We start from the raw sequence: 26179 nt of genomic DNA on the forward strand, positions 1-26179 counted from the left end.
CAAACTCTCCCTTCACTTTATATACACACATACATACATACATAAAGGCAAGCCCCACCCACACTCATTAGGCTCCATCTTTGGCATCAATCTATCAAAATTAGCTTTTCTGCATGACACTGCTCAGTCCTTTCTGTACATGAATTAAATATATTATCTGTCTTTGTGCTGAGTCACAGGACATTCACAGTATGGGGTGGGGGAGAAGTGGAGGGCTGGGGGGCCCCAAGACTCTCCAGTACTCCTCAAGCTGGAGGAGTTGAGCTGGGCAGGGGTATGGGTAGAAAGGTGGGGCCTGGCCTCCCCTCGGCCTCTGTAATTCAAGGTCACCAACTGTGGAGAAGACCTCAGGAGCACAGAGGGGAGCCTTCTTCAGGGGCCATGGCTCCTCAGGCTTCCAGGATGTGGTGTCCTACCTTTCTTCTCTATCTCAGACTGTGGCATTTATACCTCCCTGTCATAACCAATCTGTGGGGAGGCAGGGGCAGGGGGAGGCTGGTACCAGGATCAGGTGAGCAGATGAGAAGGGCTGGGAAGGAGGATCAGGGAGGCTGTGCCTGCCCCAAGGAGCTGAGATTGGCTTGACACCAGTGTCAGGGTGACCCTGTGTATCTGGGGGCCGTCCCCAGGACCCTGACCCAGGCTGGCTAATCAGTGCTCAGGGATGATTAGATAAGCAGGAGCCACTCTCGGGAGGGGTGGACAGACAGGAGCTCCAAGGGCAGTGAACACTCTACCACCTGCCAATTTAAGGCAACTCTGTTCAGACTGGGGAGATGGGAGGGGGCTGGCTGAGGTGGCATTTGTGTAGCTGGCAGACCCAGGCCACCTCTGGACACAGCTGGGCATCTGCAGCAAACCAGCACTGCTCAGCCTTGGTTTGGGCCAGAGGGCATAGAGGGCCTCTGGCATGGAGGGGGAAGGAGAGCAGGGGATGGAAAAAGGAGGCGGGCTACTATTCCTTCTTTGCTGTGGGGACACCTGCCCCTCAGGTGGGGGTGGGCTTTGTCACACAGGTGAGAACTCAAGATCATGGGATCCCAGGCAAGGTGCTGTTCTCAAAGGGGAAAAAGGTGAAAAACATGTATGGGCTTCAAGGGGCCAAATGGGGAGGTTCTGTAAGATAAGCAGGTAGTAGGGGGAGGCATGTTGGAACCTGTGTCCAGGGCACAGCACCCAGTCTGGTGCCCAAATTTTCCTGTCCATGTGCATCTCACATTGGTGCCTGAACACTTCAGGGTCGATGAGAGTCCAAGTTCCCTCCCTGCCCCCTCACTCTCTCTCAGGGAACCAGCTCATGCCCAGCCCAGTGATGGAGGGGTTGGAGTCCAGGTGAAGGCCACAGGGGAGGCAAGTGGGAAGCAGAGAGAAGAAACAGCCGTGGCCAGCAGGGCTGCCAAACAGTCTTCTGGGTCCACAGTAAGCCCTCGTGCCTCAGTCCTCAAAGGACCACACAGGCCCCATCCTACCCAAATCTGTGCTCGATGTGACCACGAGTCCCTCAGGCTGTAGCAGGGTGGCCACAGCTCAGAAGATGCTCTGCCGCCGGCTCTTCCCTCGTCCTAGAGAATGGAGGGGAGGAATGTGGGGCTGCAGGGAGGAGGCTAAGGCTAAGGGTGTCCGAGATCAGCAGGGATAGCTGTCCTTGGCTCTGACAGAGCCAGCAAGGACATGTGCTCAGGAGCCAGTCAGCCCTGGAATCAAATCCCATCTCTGCTACCTACTAGCTGCATGGACTTATGACTTAACTCCCAGAGCTTAGTTTCATTGAGTGTGAAATGGAGCACATTAACAGTACCCACTTCAAGGGGTGCTTCAAGGATTAGAGGAGATGAAGGATGGAGAGTACTTGTTATATCCAAGGCCATGAGCTATTATTCTAGGGACAAAGTACTATTCTCCCAGGATGGAGTTGGGTAGAGAGCTCAGGTGGGGGTTAAGGAGGGAGGAACTGGACAAAGAAGCCTGGGCAGGAGAAATCAACCCCTTCCCTGGCCTCCATGGGCTCCTGAAGGGTCACTAGTGTTGGGGGTGCCCATGGGAGAGCCCATTGGGGAGGAATTAATAGCCTTCCCTGGCTTCTTCTAATAACGGGAGGGAATTGGGGAGGCGCAAGCCCCTACCTGGCTGCTGGAAGGCCAAGCCTCGGTAGCCTGGGTCCTTCTGCAGCTGGATCTCCTTCAGGGAGAAGATGGAGGCAGCTGGGGTGAGAGAAGAACGAGACAGCAAGAGGGCTGTGTGTAGCTAGGAGGACCAAGCTGGGCCCTTCTGGCAGCATCTCATTTCTGCAGAGTCTGTCCCCTTAGTTCTGAGTAAGAACTCAAGGAGGGTATGCCTTGTACCCAAGATTGCTCAGCTGGATCTGGGGCCTCTGGGCTCTTTGTTCTAGCTCTTCTGCCCACACCTACCACCCGCTTTCCTTGAAACTCACTGTCTTCAAGCTGGTGCACACGCTCTCCCAAAGACCGGAAGTAGGGGTGACTCAGGGCAGCCTCTGCAGACATGCGACTCTTGGATTCATACTGAAAGACACAGGGCAAGCTGTTGGCCCTGGCTAGGGGCCAGGGATGCTTCTGGACAACATGACTCCTATGCTAGGTTAGATGGCCAAGGTGGGAGGGACGGAATCTAACAGGAGAAGCCCTGGAGGTCAGGTGCCAGCCCCATTAGGCAGTTTCAGGGTCCAAGCTCCCAGATCTCCACCAAACAGGAAAAGCTAGAAATCACTTCCACCAGGACTGGAAATACAGATGCTAAAGCCACCATGTTCAAAACATGATAGTGGTAATATTAACATATAATACCAATAGCTACCCTTTTTGTATGCATTTCAAGACAGGCATCACAGTATGTTTCATAATCTCAATTTATCCTCACAACCATTTTATAAAATATGAATTGTTAATTCCATTTCACAGTTGAGGAAGTGAGGCACAGAAGAGTTCCGTAACCAGCCCAAAGCTACACAGCTAGTAAGTGGGTCTGAACCAGAGTTGAGGTCCAAAGCCCACAGATCCCAAGGTTGTGTAGGGGAAGGCAGCACACTGGCTTTGAGGGTGGAGAGTTCAGGGGAGATGTTTCAAAGGTTTGGGAGCAGGGGAGCCACAGAAGTTAGGGTAGGCCCGGATTGGGGTATGGGGGCTCTAGCTCTCTTTAGTTGCCTCTCCCCTGTTCCCGTTTGGAGGACACTCACCAGGAGGAGGCCAGTCAGAAGGCTGATGCCATCAGTATCCAACCTGCAAGAAGAAGGCGCTGACACCGGCTCTGTTGGGGGGTGGCGGGGGAGGAGGCCACCTCCTGGGGGAAGAGCTGGACCCCAGCAGGTGGTGGCAACCCAGCAGAAGGCGGACCCCAGCAGCAGGCGCGGTGCGGTGCGCGGAGCCAGGGGCTACCTGGGGGCGTGGCTGATGAGAGGCTGCGGGAGGTACCGGGGGAAGTTGTAGGCGCGGAACTCAGAGAGGCCGGTCACGCCGGGCCACGTCTCTTCAGTAGGGGTCCCTGAGGAGACGATAAGGAGTGGGGAGGGGCCCGAGCCAAGGCAGACTTGGCGGGGGTGCACTATAGTAACTGGGGTCAAAGACTGGCCCAGGCCCCAGGGGTTCCCGCCCTGTTGGGAACCGGCTGAGCCCTTTGCCGAGAGCGTTTAGGCACGGGCTAGACGGAGTTTTGGCGCCCCTGGTGGTGACAGGGAGGGACGGGAGGGGACTGACCCAGGAGGCGGAAGATGAGGTGCAGCTCCTCCTTGACCGTGGAGCCAGGGAACAGGGGCCTCCCCGTGGCCATCTCGTAGTGGATGCAGCCCACGCCCCTGCAGGGAGCAAGGGGCAGTGGCGGCGTCAGGTGGGGGTGGCCGCCCTTCCTGGGGCTGCTCCACCAGGGTTTCCATGATGCCCTGCCACAGGTGGCTGGAACCTTCATGGCTCTGGGGTGGGGAGCTGGCCCAGGGCAGTGGAGGCTCCTAGAACCGCCCAGCCCCCACTACGGCCCCTCTCTGGGGGCTTCCCTGGGCTCTAGGAAGCCATGACCTCTCCCCTTTCACTCTGTGAGGTCTGGGTCTGCATAGCCAGCGCCCATGTGGCAATTCTTTCAGCAGTGTTGTCTCAAACTCTTTCCATGTGTGCCCCCACTGGAAGAGAGAAGTACAGAAGTCCATTCTCCTAGAGAACACTGGGCTTAGACACAGCAGCCATTCATCAAAACCTATGCTTTAGTCTTAAATTTGGGCTTTTTTATACCACATTATGTAATTGTTGAATGTAACATAAAAATAATGTTTCCCTTCCAAAATTTTCAAACTGATGCTTGGGGAAGATTCATATTTACTGTAGGGGCCCTCCTGTTCCCCCTGGAGCTCTGGTAACCACCCTGGAGGTGTTCCCTGGGGATGTCTTTGAGAAGCAGCTTTGGATGGCATTTAAGCTGGGGAACCTCAATCCATTTTAGACTTAATTTTTTATTTAATTTAATTAATTTATTTATTTTAGAGACAGAGTCTCATTTTGTCGCCCTTGGTTAGAGTGCCACGGCATCACAGCTTACAGCAACCTCCAGCTCCTGGGCTTAGGTAATTCTCTTGTCTCAGCCTCCAGAGCAGCTGGGACCACAGGCGCCTGCCACAACGCCTTGCTATTTTTTTGTTGCAGTTTTGGCTGAGGCCGGGTTCAAACCCGCCACCCTCAGTATATGGGGCCAGCACCCTACTCACAGAGGCACAGGCGCCGCCCAGATTTATATTTTTTTTCAGTAGGATGCCATATGACTTTTGGTCAAAGGAGATTAGGTGGCTCTTCCCAGAGGCCCTTGGGGGCAGCAAAAAAGTCTGAAAAACCAGACAGACCCTTCCTTCTCCCACTGGTCCCCACAGTGCTCACTCACCACATGTCTATGGGGGTAGAGTACTCAGTGGATCCCAGCAGCACATCAGGGGGCCTGTACCACAGGGTCACCACCTCATTGGAATAGGTCTTTGTGGGCACTGACTTGGCCCGGGCCAGTCCTAGGGACAGATGTGTCACTGAACTTCTTTCTGTCTACAGGTGCTGCAGGGTCAACCGAGAAGCCCTCCCCCACTTCACCCTGCTTGCGTCAGATACCCTCTCTAGTACTGGCCTCACCAAAGTCAGCCAGCTTCAGTTCCCCCCTCTCATTGATGAGCAGGTTCTGGGGTTTAAGGTCCCGGTGCAGGATCTTGCGGCGGTGACAGTAGGCAAGGCCCCGGAGCAGCTGGAACATGAAAATCTGGGGAAACGAGGAAGAGAAAGGTGAAGAGGGAGGTGGCCCTGAGCCTCTGCCCCAAGGCTGGTATGGGAATGGGGCCAGGGACCTGAAGGGTCAGCATAGCCCCTGGCTCTCTGCCCAGCCTGCAGCCCGGTCATAGGCCCTGTTACACCAAGAGTCCCACCCAGAGGGGAGGGTGCCAGGTGTGGAGGAGGCAGTGGGTGTGCAGAAGGCCAGAAAGTCTTCTAGGCAGGAGGCGTGGTAAGAGGCACAGTGTGAGGAAGGCCACTGGGTGCAGGGAAGGTATGTGCATGATTCTTTAATAAACACCAGAAGAGGCCACCCATCCCTCTGAGCTTGCCCAAAGCCTCCTTCGTTCTGGCAGGCAGCTCATGTTCTCATTTGATTGACAGAGAAACTGTTGCTCAGTTAGGAAAGGGGGTTTACCCTAACAGCTAGATGGTAGCAGAGTCTGTGTGTCTGTGTGCCTGGGCAGTGCAGGGTAAGGTGCTCAGCCCAGGTCCTAGAGTCACTGAATGGCAGTGCCCTTTCCCTCCATCCTACATTGGAAGATCTGAGCAACCCTCACAGCCAGGCGCTAGTAGCAAAAGTGGGTTCCCACCCCGGGCCTCAGGAAAGGGGGTGCCACAATAGGAGGGAGTCCCTGCCACTGAGGCCCTCACCTTGACATTGTGCATGCTCATGAGATTTCCACAGTGGTCCAAGTACTGCTTCAGGTCACTGTCCTGTAACACAGAGCCTGGCTCAGTCCCACCCTAGCCTGAGCCCTGGACAGAAGCCCGGACCTAGGCTGAGGAGGAAGGCCCTCCCTGAGCAGGGCTCAAGCCCATTAGTGGGACAAGACCCTGGCTCTAAGCCACCTAAGCCTGAGCTCTTAGCCCATCCTACATGGTAGCATCTGAGAACCTAATTCTAGAACATGGCCCAGGCCACCCAGACCCCACCTCTCCTACTCCCTCAGGCCCCTACTCTCCCATCCCCACTGCAAGGGAGAGAGGCTGCCAGCCCCAGCCCAGCTCACCAGGTACTCAAACACCAGGGTGAGGGACCGTTCTGTATGGATGAGGTCGTGCAAGGTCACGATATTGGCGTGCTTCAGATTCTTCAGGAGAGACACTGTGGGGAGATGGCCCACCTGGGTCCCTGGGTCCCCAATTTCCCTCTTACCCTCTCTTCTGGGGGTCAGCCACAGGAAGGCCCATTGCAGCAATTATGCTCCATCCCAGGCTCCCACTGGGGCCCAGGCTGATGAACCCCTTCCCCAGATGCCCCAAGGGGGAGTTCAGGACCCAGGACGCTGTACCCTCTCGGATGGCAGTGCAGGGCGCCCCCTCCTCATGCTCCAGCCGGATCTCCTTCAGGGCCACGAGGTTCTCCGTCAGTTTGCTCCGCCCTTTGAAGACTGTGGCATAGGTGCCCTGGGATGAAGAGCCCCATTGGCCTTGGGCACGTTCAGGTCCTGTTGTTCTCCGTCCAGTGCCTCCCTTTTGTGCCTCTGTTTGGGCTATGACTTGGGCCTCGGCGCCTTTTCTCCCTTCACTGACAAGCTGTGTTTCCTCCAAAGCCCACTTCTCTCTTTGGGAAGTTCCTGGGACAACTTCCCAGTCAGAATGAACTGCTCCCTCCTCTACCGCCCCAGCAAGCTAGGTGCCCCTCTGTTGTAACACCAGTCTTGCTCTTCCTTATCCTGTGCTATATTTATATGTAGGTCTACTCTCTGGGCTCCTTGAGGGAAAGGGCTGTGTCTTCCCCCTCTCTGCAAACCTCACCCATCTCAGGCCTCTAATACAAAGCCAGACACAGTGATGATAGAATTACTGTGTGCTACGCGTGTCTGCGTGCTGTACGTAAATGCATTCTAGTAACCTGTTCAATCCTCACAACTCTATGAGGCAGAACAAATACTACCTTTGTTTAACAAAGGAAGAAACTGAGGCACAGAGAAAGGTTGTGTAATTCAACAAAGGTCACAGAGTTAGTACATGGTGGAGTTGGGATTTAAACCCAGGTAAGAAGTACTTATAGGAAGAAAAGACTAGATTCTGCCCGGAGCCCATGGGCTCCCCTATCCTTATGCCCTGGTTCAGCATCTGGGCCTACCTCAACACCTGCCAAGACTGGGCCAGGCTGTATGGCCAAGATTGTGCACCTCTATGGTGCAGGGGCCATGAGAGGGTACCTCAGGGAGGGTCCAGGGGCCCTGCCCCTCCTCCAAACACCCTGCCTGGCTGTCCCCAGACCAAACCCAGCCTCTTACCTCCCCCAGTTTGTCCAGTTTCACGTATGTTTCCAGTTTCCCAAAGCCGATATCTGACTGAGGAGAGACAGGGTGCCCTGAGCTTGAAGGCCCAGCAGCTCCACAGACACAACCCTTCCCCCACCCTCAGCGGGAGTGGGGAGGCATTGAGACTCATCCTGAAGAGGGGTCCTTCCTCTTCTCCTTTCCCCTTTATCCCTGTGATAAAGGAAGGAGCTCCTGAAAGTGAGTTTCTTCTTCGTAGGACAGCCAAGGGTATACAGCCCAGAGCTGTGGCACCCGGGATGGCTTGTTGCACAGCCTGGTCCCCAGTCATCTATCTTAGACTGCTAGCCCCTCCAGGGCAGGTGCTGTTCCTTTTTATCCATTGTACCTTGAGTGTCCACTTCAGAACCCACCTCCCCGATAGTCTCTTTCATGAGTATGCTTCTTCTAGCTCAGGTGTACCCAACTCTTAACAAGACAGTTTCCTAGACACACGCACCCAGAGAGGCTGATTCTCTACGTGTCTGGGGTGGGGCCCAGAGTCTGTTTTGAAAGATGCTCCCAAACTACTCTGACAGGCAGCTAGGACTGGAAGAACATGATAGGTGATCTACTGATCTTAACCAGGTGGAGACCCTGCATTACCTCAGCTCCAGCCTAGATGGGACCCTTCTGCCCACTGCTGCCCCTAGTGAATGATGTTGCTAGGAGCTGAATCCACTGAGGCCAGCAGGTGGCGCCAGAGGCCCAGTAATCTTCCTGGAAACCCCTTCCTGGACATTGGAGGATGTGTTGGGACAGGTAAAGCCAGGACTGATGTGTCCCACTGGAAAGGGGGCATCCTACCCTCATGTCCTCTGACCCTCTTGGGACTTACCAGGGAGGCACGTCGGGACATGCGGCTGAGTGGCTTGGGAAGGTCTGGGTTCTCCAGCTGTAGCTTCTGCAGGAATTCCTGGGGCAGGCGGATATCCATGGGCAGAGAGAGCCTCTTGCTGATGTCCTGTGGTGACCAGGACGAGATGGGGACACCCTGTTGGCTCCAAGGTAGGTAGACCTGTGGGGCTCTTGCCTCTCACTCTAGACCTAGCTTTCCCTGTAGAACAACCACAGCAGGGCCAAACCACAGGCTGTGACCCCAGGCTCACAGCTGCTTCAAGGCTGTGCTCAGAGACATACATGAACACCCAGGGGTGGCTGTGTGACCTTAGGAGGTTCCTTCCCCTCTTTGGGCCACAGTGTCTCCACCTGTACAACATAAATCTCATGCCCTCACAGATACTGTGATTCTGTGAGCATGTTTTTATACACTTACTTATCTAGCTTTTGCTGAGTTTCAAGCACTTGGCATAAACTAACTCTTTTCATCCTCATGATGACTATTTTAAAGTCAAAGGACTAGAAGGAGGTTTGACCTGTTTGATACACACAGGTTGAGTAACTTGCTCAAAGGCACAGAGCCAATTAATGGCAGAGCTGGAATCTGAGCCCATGAAGTCTGGCTCCAAGGTAACTACCCTCTGTGTGTACATTTGCCAGTGGGCCCTACCACCCTCTGAGGACAGAGCCTGCAGTCCCTCACCTCCATGGAGAAGCGCCGTTGGTTCTGCCGTCGACGGTACTGCATACCAGGGGACAGCTGCCCTGGCTCCTCCCCGCTGTCTGTGGGGGAAAAGGTGCTGGGCTCCAGCTGGGGGTCTCTGCCAAGAGGACCGAGCTGCAGGTCTGAGAAGGACAGGCATCAGCTCCCCTCCCTGCCTCTCTGCCCCAAGGGAGAGGTGGGCAGCCTGCTCCCCCATCTGTCCCCCTCCAAGGCCAATGGGGAAGGGGCCAGGAGGAATGTTGGGGTGGGAGAGGCCTGGGGCAGGCTCAGACCCCTCACCCTCGTTCCTCCGGTTGTGGAGCTGGTTGAACTGCTCTGTGAATTCAGCCAAGGACTCCTCAATGGTCTCAGTGCGGGGCACAGACAGGGAGAAACGGCGCTTGAAGTTCTTCATCTTGTTCATGCTTGTCAAGGACTAGGTATCCAGGTCCTGAGACAGGCAGAAGGTATGACAACAGCAGGTGAGAAGAACAAGGCCATGGGTCCCATTCTCCACCCTCTGGGAATTCAGCTCATCTTCCCACCAAGCTCTGTGGCCCTGCATGCCACCAGGGCCCAAGGCTGGGTCTTCTCCTCCAAAGTTCAAGCCCCCCAGCATAGGTCCTGTTTCTCTTCTACCCCCTGACTCCTGGCACTAAGCCTCCCCCCAGATTCCCTTCCCTGGGGAGTCACAATACGTACTAACTATTCCAGCAAAGTACTGATCATCATAGTGGGTACAATGTGCAAAGAGGATGCTGGAGGCCTCTCAGACATTACATTAACTCTTTAGTTGCTGGAGGTCTAGAGAGGTCTAGGGAAAGAGTGGCAGGGTGGGGGTTCCAGAGCCAGGTAGTCCTCTAGCCAGCAGCTCTTTACCAACTTGTGTGCAAGTACTTGAATGTGTCAGCAGCCACTAAGCCTTACTGATCAAGGCCCACGTGCTGAACATTAGCTTGGCTTACACCCTTGGGACACAATCTGGCCCAAACTCCTTTTCACCCTGATACTGACACCTGAAATTCCTCTTTCTGGCTTGGCCTGGGTCCCCAGAAGTCAGAAGAAGAGAAAAGGGATGAGAGGGGGAAGTGTGCATGGGAACTAGCCTAGCTGCCCTCCTCTCCAGCTGAAATATGGGAGGTGAGGAACAGTGAAAGTTTCTCAGGAGACCTGAGCCCTTCCAGCAGGCAGGCAGGCAGGCAGGCAGGCAAGGTGTCCTCTGCTGCAAACACTGCGAACGAGAGGGCTGAACTGCCCTGCTCACCCCCAGGGCCCCTGCCCACACCGAAAAGGTTTTGTCCACCAGCAACTCAGCTCCCCTTCCTTCTGAATGAGAGGACACCCTGCTGGCCCTAATGATATCTGTGCAACTGCTCCTCACAGACCCTCTCTTCTCTTTCATGCTCTGAAAACCCAGAGTGGGGCCATCCTGCACCCCCACCCCCCTCCAGGTTTCATAGGTACTCTGTGCAGCTTCCTCCTTACCCTGCTCTGCCCCTGGCTGTAGTTGGGGGGCAGGACTGCCCATACCCCCTAAGGCACCCAGCACCAGCACAATAATGGGAGGGGGCCACATGGCACCTCCCCCAGTTACCCGCACACAAGGCACAGCCCACTCCTGGAGGATGCTGTCTGCCCTGCCACTGGCTAGTACCTAGTTGCCAAGGCAACCAGGCCCTTCCTGAATCCTCCTGGTTTAAGGGATTATGAGTCAGTAACATGTTTGTTTTGCTTAATGATCATATCCTTTTGTCCTTAGCCTGCCTGGAAAGGGTCCTCTCCCCAGTGCTGCAGGCTCCAAGCTACCCCCAAATCCAGTCAGTTGTGGCCCTCTAACTCTCCCAAGCCCAGAGACGGCAAGGCTAGGCCCATCTTCATCTGCTGGTAAGTCTCAGAGTAGAGGCCTCAGTCTGCACTGCCAGCTGGACCCATCTCTTGTCAGCAGGCTCTGAAGTCTCATTCAGTTCAACAAGAGTGAGCACCTACTATGTGCCAGTGTCATGCTAGGCACTAAGGCTAGAGAGGCAAGTATGGTCCTTATTCTCAAGGCACTCAGCGGCTGCTGGTTCCTGCTTTGATGAGAAGGTAGCTGACAGCACCTCTCCCAGGGTCCTTGGCATTGCCTACCAGCCTTGGTCTTTCCTGATTCTCCATCCCTAAACATCCTTGCCAGCCAACCTCAGCCCATCCTTTGTGGCTCTGTTCAACATTTCAGGCCTGTTGTCTGCAGGCCTGTCACAAACAGGAAGCTCCCAGAGGGCAGCCACCCTGCCAAATACTCTAGTGTACAGCATCCTGCCAACAGGGCCCATACTGGAGGCCTCAAGATGGTAATGAGTTGATAAGAGTTCCAACGACAAGAGGACCCAGTCGCTCCCTACCTGGTGACTCACATTTCTCAGAATGAAAGAGCAGAGATATCCCCCTTATACAGATCAATGGTTTTCAAAAATGACTGAAAATCAGAATCCCCAGGAGCACTGTAAAAATTCAAATTCCTATGCCTCACCCTGATTCTGAAACTGAGGATCTCAGGATGGTGCATAGGAAGACACATTTTTAAAACGTATCTCCAATAATTTGCACATGGAGCCATGATTGGAAAGCATCCAAGGTCCAGAGAAGGGATGATGATCTGCCCAGGTTACCAGACTGCCCTACTGTGCTGGGGAGGTGGCTACACTTCTCCTGAGTGAAGCAAGAGATTCCCCCGTCCACACACTCATACACAGGAGAGGAAATGTCTCTGGCCTGCCAATGGGAACATGCACATCTGTACTGCACACGCTGCTACCCTAGCAGCGGGGGATAGCTGGGGGTCGGGGGAGGCAGGCACTTCTTTTTCTGCAGCCTGTTTGAGGTGGGCAGGAGAGACCGGCCACACCCCTTTCTAAAAACAGGGCTTCCCCATAAAACTGTCATGGCAGTCTGGGATTTATGGGATGGCACAGAGTTCCTGGCTCAGGAATCTAACAGTAGCCACCATAAATCTCACACCTTTGCCATTGCTTGTGGGGGAAGGGGAGGGGAGCTCATGAACAATCTTCTGAGAGAAAGGCCCCCAATTTCTGCAACAGAGGAAAACCAGCCCTGAGTCACACCTGCTCTCCCCATGGTTCAGTTAGGAGCAAGAAGCCATCAGCTTGTACTTGGGGTGGCGTGGTGGGTGGACAGAGAGCCAGAGAGAGGGTGAAACTAGGGGAGCAGGCCCGAGCAAGAGTGTGAGGCCAGGCGACAGAGGGATGGGGACCAGCTGTTGTCTACCAGCAGGAGATGAGACCCAGAGGAAGTGGCTGTCACAGCGGGAAGTTTGGAGGTCAAATGTAGGGACAGACTTCCTGATGGTGACAGGGGAGCAGGCGGTGGGGGTAGTAACCATAGCACAGAGTGGATGCCTCTCTCTGCTGGGGACAATTGGGGCATTGAACCCGGCAGGGTCTTGGGTGTGACAGGGTAGACTGGGCAGTGAATAGTCTGTTGTTCCCTAGGTCAAGAAACAAGATGCCTCTGTCACTTTTCCCTTGGGAAAGTCAGCTCCTCAATTTGGGGGTCAAGGGGGAAGGGAGACAGGAAAAAAGCCTGTCACCTTGGTGCTTTCTGCCCCTCACCCCCAATGAGGGACAGAAGGGCTCAGTGTGACCCAGCCTGAGGCCAATCCAGGGCCAGACACAGTGTTGCCTTTGTCCTCAGGCCAGGGAGCCATCTGGGGCTGTCCCCGTGCAACTGGTGCCAGGGGAAGAGGGCAGTAGGCATCCAGGGATGCTGGCCTGGCAGGGGTGGGGTGGGGGAGGTTGAAGGAGCAGAATCCTCCTGAGGAGCTGCTGGGGCATGTGGACCCCCAACCAGCCTTTTCTCCTGCCTTCCTGCCCAGGTAAGTCAGTGAAGCAATCAGCCTGCTTCCGGTCACTTCCTCCTAGGCACACACCAGCCCGCCCAGAACTTCCTGCTGGTGCCAGAGAAGCGGGTACCACAGAAGTAGGAAGGAGGAGTCAGGCTGGAGGAAACCTAGCACTTGCCAGAGGCCACTGTGCACCCAGCGAAAAAAGGCTGGACTCCCAAAATGCGAGCAGGGGCAGGCGTCTCCAGAGCCTCCATTCCCATCCTTTGCTTGGTGAGGACGCTGAGGCTCTGAGAGGGGAACTGACTGCTCAAAATCACACAGCAGTTCCTGGTTGTTGCCAAGAGCACAAACTGGAACCATATTGCTCCTTTCTTCTGACTGGAGCCCTCCCCACCCCACCTGCTCCCTGTGGCCTAGGGTTTGAGTGCTGTTTTCTCCTCCAGGTCTCCACTGTTCCTACTCTGAATTAAAAGCCAGATAAACTCAGGTTCAAACTCTGATGATACCAGCCACGCCCGAGGGCGTGGCTCTATGCATTCATTCAATTACTGGACATCTATGACCAGTAATGCCAGGCATCCTGAGAATTCACAGGTGAGTGAAACAGGTATGATCACTAATTCCTGCCCTCGTACACTCTAATGGGGGCAGGGAGAGTGCAGACAATAAAATAAAATACACAGTATGGAAGACGGTGACAAGTGCAATGATGGGAAATCAAGCAGGGAAGAGGGACAGTGCAAGAGGGGCTGGGTTGCGAGTTTAAGTGGGGCAGTCAGGAAAAATCCAGAGTGGGCACAGGTGAGAGAGCTAGTCATGCAGAATCCGGACAAGCAGGTCAGTAAGAGAGCAGCGGATACACAGGTCCTAGGAAGAAGTGAGTCCAATATGTTCTAGACATGGCAGGTGGCCTGAGAGGAGGCCAGAGGGCAGCATGGCACAACTGCATTGGGCTGAGTTGGACCTCATGGGGCCTTGTGGAGAGCAAGAGGGTTGGAGGGTCATGGAGCAGACGCATGACATGAGCCCACTGAGATCTTGATGGCTGCTGTGTAGAGAATATACTGTGTGAGCGAAGGGAGAGGCAGAGGGCCCACCAGGAGCCTGCCACAGCAGCCCTGGCAGTGATGGTGGTGAGAACTGGTTGGATCTGGAATATATTTTGAAGGTGAAACCAAAGGGATTTACAGATAGATCATTTCTGGAAGGGGAGGGGTGAGAAGGAGGCAAGCATGACCTTGCGGGGTTTTGGCCAAGCAGCTGAGAGGATGGAGCAGTCACTCAAGGAGATGAGGAATTCTGCGAGTGGAGGTTTTGGTGGGAAGACCAGGAGCTGAGATTTGGGCAGGTAAAGTTTCCAATGTCCAACAGCATCTGAGCAAGCCAACACAGCACAGCGCTGGTACAAGGAAGACGTCCAGTAAATGTTGGCTCTCTTCTCTCAAGCTCCTGCTCAGACAAAAAGATATTTCAGAAAAGAAGCCCCACGTAATTGTCATCAAACATTCCTTACAGACTTCCTTGTGGTAAGGAGATTTGAGACCCAGGATGGAAGTGGGCAGGAGGCAGAAGCATGGTCACTCATCAGTAGTCCTGAACTACTGGCCTTAGGTAGGGGTGGGGCAGTCAAGGGGGGTGGGGCCCCACTACTCAAGACAACTCTGCAGGGCCACATAGGTGGGGCTACTGCGAGGCAGGGGAGCCCAGCTCCCATCCCCCAACTCAGGGGGAAGAAAGCTCCATAGAGCCAGCCATGATGGCCTTGGATGCTCAGCCTACTGTCCCCCACCTCTGGGCCAACCTGTGCCAGGCCCTAGACCTAAGTGAACCCTGGAAGACTCTGACTTGGAGGCCCTGGAGGCAGAGAAGGAGGTTGGCAGAACATTGAGGGAACCTGGGAAGGGGACTCTACCTCCCGCAAGTTCTGACTGCAGCCTGGGGCAGAGAGAGCAGAAGGGTCATTTCTTAATGAGAGACCAGGGGCCAGGCTTGAAGACTCCTCTCAGCAAAGCCCTTCAAGATGCCCCTTTGCCTTCCTCTTGCATAAAGCCCCACTTTCCCAGTCTGCGCCCAAGGCCCTTCAAGATCTAGGGCCCTTTCCTCTCTGGCTATACCTTTCCTCACCCCCTCCACATTGACTGTGTTCCAGGCAAGCCTCTCACATGCTGTTCAGGTCTCTTGAGTCTACAAAAGCTTCTCTGACCCCTCATGACCACCAGGTGCCCCTCCTCTGATAGGCGTGACTTTTCACCTGTCTCCCCCACCAGGGACCATGCTTTGGTCCCTGTGCCTAGTGCTGTTGGCAGTAGCCAGCACGGGTCTGCTTGAAAAGCACGTATGGAGCGCCTGCTATGTTCCTGCCCCATGCTAAATGCTGCCTCAAGTATTTTTGTTTTGTTTTTTCTTCTTTTTGATCTTGGTCTCTGTGGGCCCAAGGGAAGAGATTGAGAAATGTAACTTGCAAGTGCCCACTTTCTGAAACCCAGGGCGTCTATCTAACCCTCAGCCCCAAAGACTGAGATGCCCCTGGTGAGATGCACCAGCCAGGACTGACACCCTCCGCCTCCCACTGCCTGCCCCCACCTCAGTTCCTCAGCCACTTTGGGCCTTGGGTGAGTTTCAAAGAACTAGAGGCCATGGCTGACCAAGTTTGCAGACGTCATCAGCTGGGACCTGGGACCTTGGAGACACTCCCTCCTCCCAGGGAGAACTGCCTGCAGGGAGCTTGTAGATACCATCTCTTCCTTCATCTTCTAAATGAGCTATGCTGCACAGCTGGAGGCTTTAGTTTCCTAAACCTGTGACAAACCTCAGGGGAAGACAGTCGGCCCTCGGCTTCCTGGGGCTCTGGCAGTAGCAGAAGCCTTGGAGCCCTTCTCACCGACCTCATCCTGCCCCAGCCTGGATGACAGAGGCTGTGGGCTTGAAACCCTTGGGTGGCCATACTGAGGACAGGCAGGCCTGCAGCCACCCTGCCAACGAACAGATGCTCCAGACAGTGACAGCTTGAAGAAGATTCCCACAGCCTGTTTGGAATGCAGGAAGTAGGGGGAGGGGGGCTTCTGGGAGCAAGCTGTGCAGACCTGCAGGAAGCCTGGTCAGGAGGCAGTCTGGGGGACTCAGGGTCACCCCTGTTCTGGACAAGTGCACCTCTGTTCCCTACAGTGTCTTACTCTGACCAGAGACAGTGAGGGCCACAAGCTGTCAGCCCTGCTCACCAAAACTCCCTACAGTTTGGTATCACGGAAGAAACCCCAATTACTAGAGCTGTGACCTGGGAAGACACCCCAAGCTTCAGTTTCCTTGCTGCTAAACGGGAACAATTTTTCACTTCCAGTTCAGCTGCTATCAGGCTGCTAGATTTAACTTTCTCAGCTGCTTTCTGACGATGTCTCACTTGTTTAAAATCCTTCCAATTTAACACTGCCCTTAGTCTGAACTCTAGGGCCCAGGAGACCAGGTGTCTTGTGTCTGGACCCCCATCTCCTTCTTAAGTATCCTCTCTCACCCCACTCCACAGGATCCTGTTTCATGGAACATACCTGGCACTCCCAGCGCAAACCCCAGGGCTCTGCACATGCCGTTCATCTGGCCTGGGATGCCCCTTCTCAATTTTTCTCTTGGTAAAACCACTCCCAAACTCAACTCCAGTGTCACTTCCCCTGGGAAGTCATGCATGAATGACCACGCCTCCTTCCTCTCGGTAAAACCAGGTGGTTCCTCCTTGTCACTTCCACAGCAGCCTGTGCACACTGTGATGTCCTTCAGGACCAGAACGGGGTCTTAATGTTTTTCTCTAGTGTCTTACATAGTGTAAGGAACCCACTAGGTACACAAGGTTTGTGAGATGAATGACCAGTGACTGGAAGAAACTGTTGAGGGCTGTATCATGACTTGTTTAAGTCTCTTTCCTCTAAAGATACACAAACATTAGATCCCTCAAGGACAAAGACACTATCTTAGTCATGTTTAAGCTCTAGGACACACTGCCATATGCAATAAATGTTGATTCCTCTACTACTTTCAGGAGACTGGGGACGTGTTTCTAGGTGCATCTTCTCCTCACTAGGCCAGCTCCAGCGCAGTTAGGACTTGAGCATAGCTGATCCTGACCTCATTATGGCACCCTAGAGCAAGCCTAGGTTGTCTAGTCAACTAGCCCTAGACACCCTGGGACATTTCTTCTCAGCTCTCTTGGGTCTCAGACAGAATTGGAATGCGGGGGTTGGTACCCCCAGGTAAATGGGCTGGAGACTAGGGGGAAGCCAGGCAAGTGCCACTCATGGCCAAGGCTCAAGTCAGGCATGACCATGACCTCTTCCATGGTGCCCCTCTTGTTTCCTCCAGCCTGGAACTCCATTTTCCACAGTTGAGTGAGGGTCATTCTTCTGTGCTTCTCATACTATAACTGTTTACCCATCTGTTTCCCTAGTTTGCCCATGAGCTTACTAAGGGCAAGGGCCGAGTCTGACTTATCATTACACCCCCAGAGCCTGACCCAGGGCCTGGTACAGAGTGAGCCTTGGAATGACCAGTGAAGAATGCAAGAAAGCTGGACTCAAGGCCTCAGCTAAAACTGAACCCTCCTCCCCCAGCCAGCTCATGGTCTGATGGGGAGGGGGGAGGGCTGTGGCAGAGGAGGAAGCTTCAGGCCCAGCAGCAACTCCCCAGGTGAGGTCTGTGGAGATCTCTGGGCTAGAATGAGAAAAACCCTAATAAGAAGTTGTAACCCAACATATGTTGAACTAGGGTCTCGAGGGCTTGTGGGAAAGGGGTTAACAGGGACTTGGGGCCCTCTGCCCGGGCTCCTGTCACTCAGGGTAGATTCCCTAGGCCTCACAGGGCAGGGGCACTACCAGGTTCAGACTCTGGCCTTGACCTCTACAGCTGACCCCTCCTGACCACTCATTACTTTCCTTCTCACCCCTCTATGTGACCCCACATCAGTCCACTGACGTCCATTCTGCTGCTCTCCGGCCTCCTGATGCTCAAGGAATAGAGGCCAGATAGCATCTTCTGGTATTTTCTTTCTGATTCTTTTTTTAGGGATCCAGCCAAAGCTGGTCTACAATCTTTGAGGAGACCCTGAATTTCCAGGTGATAAGATGGGGCAAGGTGTTCTTCTGTCATCTCTGGCTGTGGGTATACAGAACATCTCAGAGGCAGGAGTAAGGCGCCTCTATCTCTCACATCCTCCTGCCTCCAGACAAGGCAGCCCTCCCCACCTCTGTCAGCAGCCCCCTTTAAAGACTTTCAACAAAGGTCCTTCTTCTATTTTACTTTGCCTGGTATTTTCAAGATCCCACAGTTTGGGATCCACAGTGTGGAACCTTAGTTCTTCCCTAAATCTCAAAGGAAACAAGCTCCCATCTGTCTCTACTGTTTAAGACAGATGCTAATGTCTACCATGTTTTATACAATAAATCGGAGAAGAAATAAAGAGCATTAAGCTTACCCACCTTTTAGCCTTCCCTCAGCCAGATACAAGAAGCCAGCTTTCTTGGTGGCCTATCATTGAACCTTTATTCACATCTCCATTTCTCTCTCCATGCCCAACTTTAGCAACAGAACTGCCGAGGCCTTTTAAGCCCTAGGGTCCCTGGGGACGCCTCAGTCTTATGAGTTGGGGTGGGAGGAGGATTTCCCAGCATCTCTAAACCATTTTCCTATTTATACTCCATCCCCACCCATCTGGCCCACACTATCCCATGCCCATGCTCCGACAGGAACCCCAGGCCAATCTTCTCCAGCCTTTCTTGTTCCCATCTGAGTGCACCAAAAGAACAGCTTCATCGCCTCTCCAGGAGCAACTCCCCCAGGGTCCTCTGGCCAATGGATTGCCCCTCCTCTCCCTCTGATTCTGACTTTAGAAGAGGGTTTGGTTCCTGAGACTCCCTCCCAGCAGGCTGGGCCCAGGTGGCCACTGTGGCCTCCACAGCCTCCTTGGGGGAGCCTCTGAACAGCTCACCATTGTCCAACTATTCTCTAACTGTCCCACCAGGGTCACTCACTAATCTGAGTTCAGGAACCCTTGAGAGGAGAGGAGACACTGGTGTCTAATCATCAGTCACTCATTTGACAAGCACCTGCTTAGTGCTAGGCACTGTCCCAGCCTCTGTAACTCAGATGCTATCTCCTCAGCCTCCACAATAACTTGGCCCCCAGGGTCTCTTTCTCCCTGCTGGATCTGATAGACTCATTTCTCCTACCTGTCCATTGAATGACAACACAACCAGAGTTCCCTCTCTGGCCCCCTGCTCTTCCCCTCTATGCATGTTTCCTGGGTGACCTCATCCCTGCACATGATAGAAACCACTACCCACATGCTGATGACTCCCAGATCTACAGCTCTGAGCCCCTTCGCCTCAAATGCAAAGGTCCAACTGCTTGCGGCCCACCTCTGCCTGGATGCCCCCCAGTGGTTCAGTTCCACATTGTTTTTCTGTTTTAAGAGACAGGGTCATCTCACTCTGTTGGCCAGGCTAGGGTGTAGTGGTGCAATCACAGCTCACTGCAACCTCAAATTTCTGAGCTCAAGTGATCCTCCTGGCTCAGCCTTCGGAGTAGCTGGGACTATAGGCGTGCCACCATGCCAAGCTAATTTTTTTTTTCAATAGACATAAGGATCTCATTACAATGCCCAGGCTGGTCTGAACTCCTGGCCTAAAGGTATCCTTCTGCCTCAGCCTCTCATAGTGTTAGGATTACGGTGTGAGCCATCATGGCCAGTTGAGATGTATTTTTAAACGAAGACAGATGTGTACAATTTGTAAATGCTGTAAGTGTACAGGACATACATATAAGTGGCATATATACACATACAAATCCAAGTATACTGTATGTAATTTTGAAGGCAACAAGTCAAAATGAGAATAGTAACCATCCCTAGGTGGAAGAATTATGGGTAATTTTAATGCTTATCTGCATCTTCTGTTTCCATAATAAACATTTATTGCTTATGGAATAAGAAAACAACACTTCTTTTTAAATGAAAATACTGTTAAACTGGGATTCCAGAATGGTTTGGTGCAAGGCCTGAGAGACTATGATTATCTTGAGTGAGGGTCAGCAAATTTTTTCTGTTAGAAGCCAGACAGCCAATATTTTAGGCCTTGCAGGCCATGGTTTCTGCTGCAGCTGTGTGACTCTGCCCTTAAGATGTAAACTGGTGAGTCAGGCCACGTTCCTGTAAAACTTTACTAAAGACACTAAAATTTGAATTTTATATAATTTTTAAGTGTTACAAAATATTATTTTTTTCTTTTGACTTGTTTCCAAGCACTTAAAAAATGTAAAAACCATTCTTAGCTCAAGGGCCATACAAAAACAGGCAGGATTTGGCCACCAGCTGTGGTTTTCCAATCCCTGGCCTTGAACATCCAGTGCTTATGTGGCATTTGAATCCAGCATCCATGTCTTCGGGAGATACTTTTTCTCCTTCTACCAGACAGGGCAGAGGCTTTTTAGGGTTTCCTTGTCCATTTGAGCCATGGCAGGGACTGGGTACCCAGGCCTCAGCCGGGGGAAGCCTCTGGCTCTGATGTTTGGAGGAACAGAAGGCTGAGTCCCTCTTAGGGGGGACTTAGGACCTCAGACCACAGCTCACCTTGTTGGCAGGACTGGCAAAAGCTTGCACAAGCCAGTAGTCCCAGAGGGGGCTTTAGAAATCCCTTGGTTTTCTTTTTTTTTTTTTTTTTTTTTTTTGAGACAGAGCCTCAAGCTGTCCCCCCTGGGTAGAGTGCCGTGGCATTACAGCTCACAGCAACCTCCAACTCCTGGGCTCAAGCGAGTCTCCTGCCTCCGCCTCCCAAGTAGCTGGGACCACAGGCGCCCGCCACAACGCCCGGCTATTTTTTGGCTGCAGCCGTCATTGTTGTTTGGCGGGTCCGGGCTGGGGATTCGAACCCGCCACCTTTGGTGTACGTGGCTGGCGCCCTAGCCGGTTGAGCTATAGGCGCCGAGCCATATCCCTTGGTTTTCTAAAGGGACTACAAAACTCTAATTTCCTCTCCATTTTCAGGAAAAGAAAGCAAAACTCAGTAAGGAAAGTGACTTACCCAAGGCCTCGCAGGGTGATAGGGCAGAGCAGAGCTGAGATCACTCTGTGGGCTTGTGACTCTGAGCTCAATACCCTTTCTACTCCCCAAAGAAACAGATGTGGGACTTCCAGGGTCTACTCAGAGATGTCACTCCCTCTGCTGGGCACCACAGCCAGGAATATTGGTAGCCCACACAGGGGGAAGGAGCCATATCAGGTTTTGGCAACAGCACAGAACATGGCATCCAGCCCACCATGACAGGGGGCACTGCCAGCTGGGCTCTATGCCAGGATCAGGAAGGGGCTGATGAGGGGTCTGTGACCCCTTTCCTGGCCTCTTCTCATGTTCCTGGCCTCTTCTCATGTTCCTGGCATGGCTGGTCTGGGGACCCAGGAGTGCTTCTGTGGTTGAGTGATACCGTCCAGCACCAGCACAACACCCACCACCTACCTGCTTTCATGCAGGGGTCCTGCAGGACACAGAGAGGCCAGCCACAGCCCTCCTGGGCCTGCTCACCCTGCAAGGGTCTCTTTTGCTGGGTGTCTGGGGCCAGGGAAGAGATGAGGGTTTGGTTCCTAAGGATACTCCCCAGGCAGAAAAGGGCAAGGTGTGAAAGCTTTAATGAAGCAAGGTGTGAAAGTAGAAATCATAAGAGTTTTGCCAGAGTTCTCCTTGATGATGATAAAATGGAGACGGCATTCAGAATGAGAGAAGGCAGAAACATTTTAATAGAGTTCCCTTCCCAATTTGGGGCCGGAGCCCTGACATCTGCAGGGATCCTGACTTAAGAAAAAAGTACCAAGTAGAGGCCAAAGGTGCTGAGAACTGCCAAAGGTAGCGCATTACCTGTTTCCCACTGGCCTCCCTAATGACCAGGTGGGGCAAAAAGCTATCACGGACATTACCTCACTGGAATCCTCATAACCACATCATGTATTATCCTCCCATTTTAAAAATGAGGAAAACTGAAACTTGGGTGAGCAAATTACTTGACCCAAGGCAACCAGTGATTGAGTGGTGGAGGAAGGATTTGAACTTACCCCCAAGTCCATAAAGGGCCTCCAGCCGTGGTGGATGGGAGACATACACTGAAGATCTAAGTCATGTATGACCACATCAACCAGCCATTATTGGGTCATCCTGTCTACCCCAACCGCTCTATTTCTAGTCATGCATAGGGTGGGACCATTATCCAGAGTTCCAGGAAAGAGGATCTCAGCGTTGTCCCTTCAGAAGTCCTGGCCGATGTTTCCCAGAGCAGGGTGCCCTCTCACCAGGGTCACTCATGCTGTCTGTGAACTTCAAAATCAAACCTCACACCTGCCTCCCTACCCTCCTCTGCAGATGGAGCTGTGGAGATTTCAGGAGCAGATGGGCTCTCCTTCACAGAGGAGGTCTGGCTGAGATGTGCCCACAGCTTTCCTTCTTCCAGATCTGCTGTGACACCACTCGCCAGCTCCTGCCAGGCCCAGCCACCAGCTCTATGATCCTGGGTCCCAGATCCTCTGCCTCAGCTGCTGTGGGCCCAGCCTTAGAGCCGGGTTCTCTGTGTGCATGTGTGTGAGCAGCTGTGGGGGCCAGGATAAGACTAACCTTGCTCTGTTCCCACCCCCTGGAGATGGGAAAGTACCCACTCAGCAGTGAATGCCTGGAGGGCAAAGGCAGAGTCCAGGGTCAGGGAGAGAGGGATTATGGAGGGACCCATGGGCTAGGAAGAGGAATGTGACTTATTCCCAAAGGAGTGAAGCTAATCAGGTAGGCCTGGATACAGGCCAGCCACTCCTTCATGGACAACAGAGCAGAACAGAGGCCACAAATTAATTACCAGGAAAGGATCCTCTTACCCCAGGGAAAGAAGGCCTTGCCCGAAGCCCCTTGGGGCAGGAAGCTGCTGGTTCTCTAGCTCCCAGGGCCTACCTCACTCATATCCTGGAAACTAGAAGGTAAAGTGCCACAACACAGATTCCTGGCCCCTCTTGGAAAGCTTCCATCCAATGAGCTTCCCTCCAGCCACCTCCAGCTGCCACCACCATTCTCTTGCACAGTGCCTTCATGCCCAACTTGGAAGAGAAGAAAAGTTTGTTCTGAGGCCCTGGCCTGATGGAGTTAGCAAATCCTGCCTTGGTCTCTACCCTAAAGCCGGTCACGGTGCAATCACTAGGAAATTCCTTTTCCAAACAACCACCAACAGCCACTACAGCTACCAGCTATTTAGTTTTTGCTACTTGCCAGGCACTGTGCATTATTTTATTTAATTCACAGAATAAGCCTGCCTATTATAATACAGATGAGGAGAAGAGAGCAACATAGCTCATATATGCTGGAGCTGGATTCTAATGAGGCCCTAGGTTTGCCCTCCCCTGTAGGTCCCAAGCTCAGTTATGCAAGGAAAGAAGAAATCAGAGGAGAGGCAGATGGAAAAGCTGGACAAAAGCCCCAAAGTGGTCTGAGAAAAGAGAAGATTTGCTGGGAAGAGCCAAGCCCTATAGTTAGAGCCTGTTCCCCTGGATGCTGGAAGGCTCAAGTAGACAGAGGACGGAGTCTGGGTCTGCAGGGAAAATAAATGCAGCCTGAAATGCAGCTACATCTCTCTAGACTCAAGGAAGGGGTGGTGAGGGCTGACAGCCTGATGCCACGGGATCTCAGACCGAGAATCTATTTGCTCCTCAGATGTGATGCCCTCTCTCTTGCCACCCATGGAGAAGCCAGACTCTGCCTGGCACAGGACAAATGGAAGCCTCAGTACTCAGAATCCCATCCCCATTCTTCCTTCTCCTGAGGACTGATACAGAGCCAGAGAATTCCAGAGAAGGCTGGGACCTCCGGGGGCAGGGACTGAGAGCAAGGGCTTGGAGTCAGATGGAAGTGGGCTGGATCCTACCTCTGTGTGACCTTGGGAAAGCTGGTCTCTGAGCATCTTAGTTTTGTCACCTGTAAAATGAGGATAATAATACCTACTTCATAAAGTTGGTATGACACACTGCTTGGCACACGGTAGGATAGATATCAAATAAATGGTAGCCACTAAGGCATTTAGAAATTGGATATAACTGGCTTGGCACCTATAGCTCAGCAGCTAGGGTGCCAGCTACATATACTAGAGGTGGTGGGTTCAAATTCAGCCCAGGCCTGCCAAACAACAATGACAACCAGAACCAAAACATAGACAGGCGTTGTGGTGGGCGCCTGTAGTCCCAGCTATTGGGGAGGCTGAGGAAAGAGAATCGCTTAAGCCCAAGAGTTTGAGACTGCTATGAGCTGTGACACCACAGCACTCTACCCAGGGTGACAACTTGAGACTTTGTCTCAAAAAAAAAAAAAAAAAGAGAGAGAAAGAAAGAAAAGAAAAGAAAAAGAAATTGGATATAACTTACTGAAGTCTACTCTGGCTCTGGAACCCCTGGGAAGGTTGAGAACAACTTCTGGTATGAGCAGAGGTTCTTCTAGTCTCCTGGCAGGGCTTGAGTGGCTAGCAGGGAGAGCCCTAAGAAGCTAATAATCAACATTCCCAGGTTGCCAAGCTGGGGCCAGGTCAGCCTCATGCTCATCAGCTGCATAGGAGATGGCCAGGACCAGGTAACCTGAGATAGAAGCTTTGCTGTGGCAAGGTGACCCTCTCACTAGGACACCTTCAGGTTGCAAACCCAAACCTGGAGCCAGTGTTGCCTTGCATTCTAACCCAAAGCACCTAAGCATAGTTTTCCCTGGCTCCTCTGAAATCCAGGCTAAAGGTAGGGGATCTCTGAGGATGTGCCAGTCAGCCAGCCATGCCAGGCATCCTTGAGGATTCTGCTCCTCCAGGCCAATGTCCAGAAATGCATGGTATGCCTCTGCCCTGGTGGGGAATGCCACTCGGACATGCTGAATCACAGAGGGGCAAGCTGGTGGTGTCCGTGAGTCACAGGGCTCAGGCCACAGTTGGGGAACTCAAGGGCTGGGCTGGGGGTGGGGATGAGGGGGGGACAGCAGGAGCCAGAGCTGAGGATGTTCTGCGGAGTTGCCCTTCTACTCTCCACAGCCTCAACTCTTCCCACCCAGAGAGAGTGAAAAGAGGATGCAGGTGCCTAGGAGTGTGTCGATTCTGCAGCACCAAAAATCCCTCACTGTCTCTGCAGCTCAACTCCCACTCAGCAGAAGGTCTGCATACAGCTCCAGAAGCACCCCTCGCCCTGCGGGGGGGGGGGGGGGGACGGGACACCGGCCTCCAGCCCATAACCTCTTGCTTTCAGATTTCGAATTCCTATCTCCCAATAACATCAGAATCCTCAAGGCACATCTCCTTAGCCCAACTAGCCACCCGCACCCCGCTTCTCACGCTGCATTAACCCTTTGTCCGTGCTGATGAGGGGTGCGGCCTCTGCCCCTTGGTCTTCCAGGGTGGACAGAGAGAAGGGACAGCGTTCTCCGGAGCCCCCTCCCAACACACCCCCAACACTGAGACCCGCAGGGCAGAGCTTCACGTGTCCCTCCACGTTCTCCCCAGGGTTCTGGCCTCCACTCCCCAGCCTGCGGCTCTGGAAAGTTCACCAGTGCCCGGAAAGCTCAAGGCGGCTATCAGGCCCCACACTCTCGAGTCCTCTCGTCACCGTCACCAGAGACTCCTGACCCTTGGCCTTCCCAGAAAGAAGGGCGCTTAGAAAGCGCCTGGTGAGCGTCTGGGTGGAAAACTTTGCTTTGTAGGGGTTCAAACGGGAGCCCAGGAGCCAAAGTGAGTTCCAGATGGAGACTCCCTGGGGGTGGTGCGGGGGTGGGGGCTCTGGGAATGCAAAATAGCTTCCCCTAGGCACTTGGAACTTAGGAGAAGCCTTTCCAAGGCATCCTCCACCCCGCGACACACGCACAGTACACGCCTGGTAATCTCCGATCTCCCCTGGTCACTCTGGTATTTCCCTCCAACCTCTCGCCCCAGGGGGAAAGCAGAGCTGCGCCTTTAAGAGCCTCTCCGCTTACCTTTGCTCCGTTTGCACTGCGCCGCGGTGCCCCCTCCTCCGACCTCCCCTTTCCTGCCCGGCGCCCCGCCGCGGGACTCACCGCGCGTGTCCTGGGGGCCGCCGGGCGCCCGCTCCCGCCCGCGACGGCAGGGGGGCCGCGGGGTTGGGCGCCGTACGGCTGGGGTCCCCACTCGGACTCTGGGCTGCTTCCCCGGCTCTAAAAAGGTGAGCGGCTCCCTACAGGAGCTGCAACCTGAGCTGGCGGAGGAAGAGGTGGAGAAGGGAGGAAGGGGGAGGAGGAGGAGG

The 26179-nt window shown here is 53.6% G+C and overlaps 1 protein-coding gene across 13 annotated transcripts; it reads right to left on the reverse strand.

Annotated features, from left to right (window-relative positions):
- On the reverse strand, positions 1-26179 carry CDK18 (cyclin dependent kinase 18). 13 transcript variants are annotated; one of them, XM_023514571.1, is made up of 18 exons: positions 25974-26179; positions 22860-23002; positions 14141-14352; positions 9363-9513; positions 9063-9205; positions 8358-8483; positions 7496-7552; positions 6542-6656; positions 6260-6354; positions 5901-5963; positions 5115-5238; positions 4876-4996; positions 3711-3808; positions 3393-3498; positions 3194-3236; positions 2432-2522; positions 2124-2178; positions 1-1562 (listed from the first exon to the last, which is right to left on the reverse strand). In XM_023514571.1, exons 4-18 carry the CDS (start codon positions 9484-9486, stop codon positions 1502-1504), a joined length of 1422 nt encoding a protein of 473 aa, XP_023370339.1. In that variant the 5' UTR covers positions 9487-9513; positions 14141-14352; positions 22860-23002; positions 25974-26179; the 3' UTR covers positions 1-1501. The 13 variants fall into 13 exon arrangements, with proteins under 13 accessions (XP_023370339.1, XP_023370340.1, XP_023370337.1 ...); XM_023514572.1 differs by lacking the exon at positions 25974-26179 and adding an exon at positions 25893-25932; XM_023514569.1 differs by lacking the exons at positions 22860-23002; positions 25974-26179 and adding exons at positions 23824-23873; positions 24317-25116.

The sequence above is a fragment of the Otolemur garnettii genome, unplaced genomic scaffold (genome assembly GCF_000181295.1).
Source record: "Otolemur garnettii isolate 467f Iridium unplaced genomic scaffold, OtoGar3 scaffold00055, whole genome shotgun sequence".
Lineage (NCBI taxonomy): Eukaryota > Metazoa > Chordata > Mammalia > Primates > Galagidae > Otolemur > Otolemur garnettii.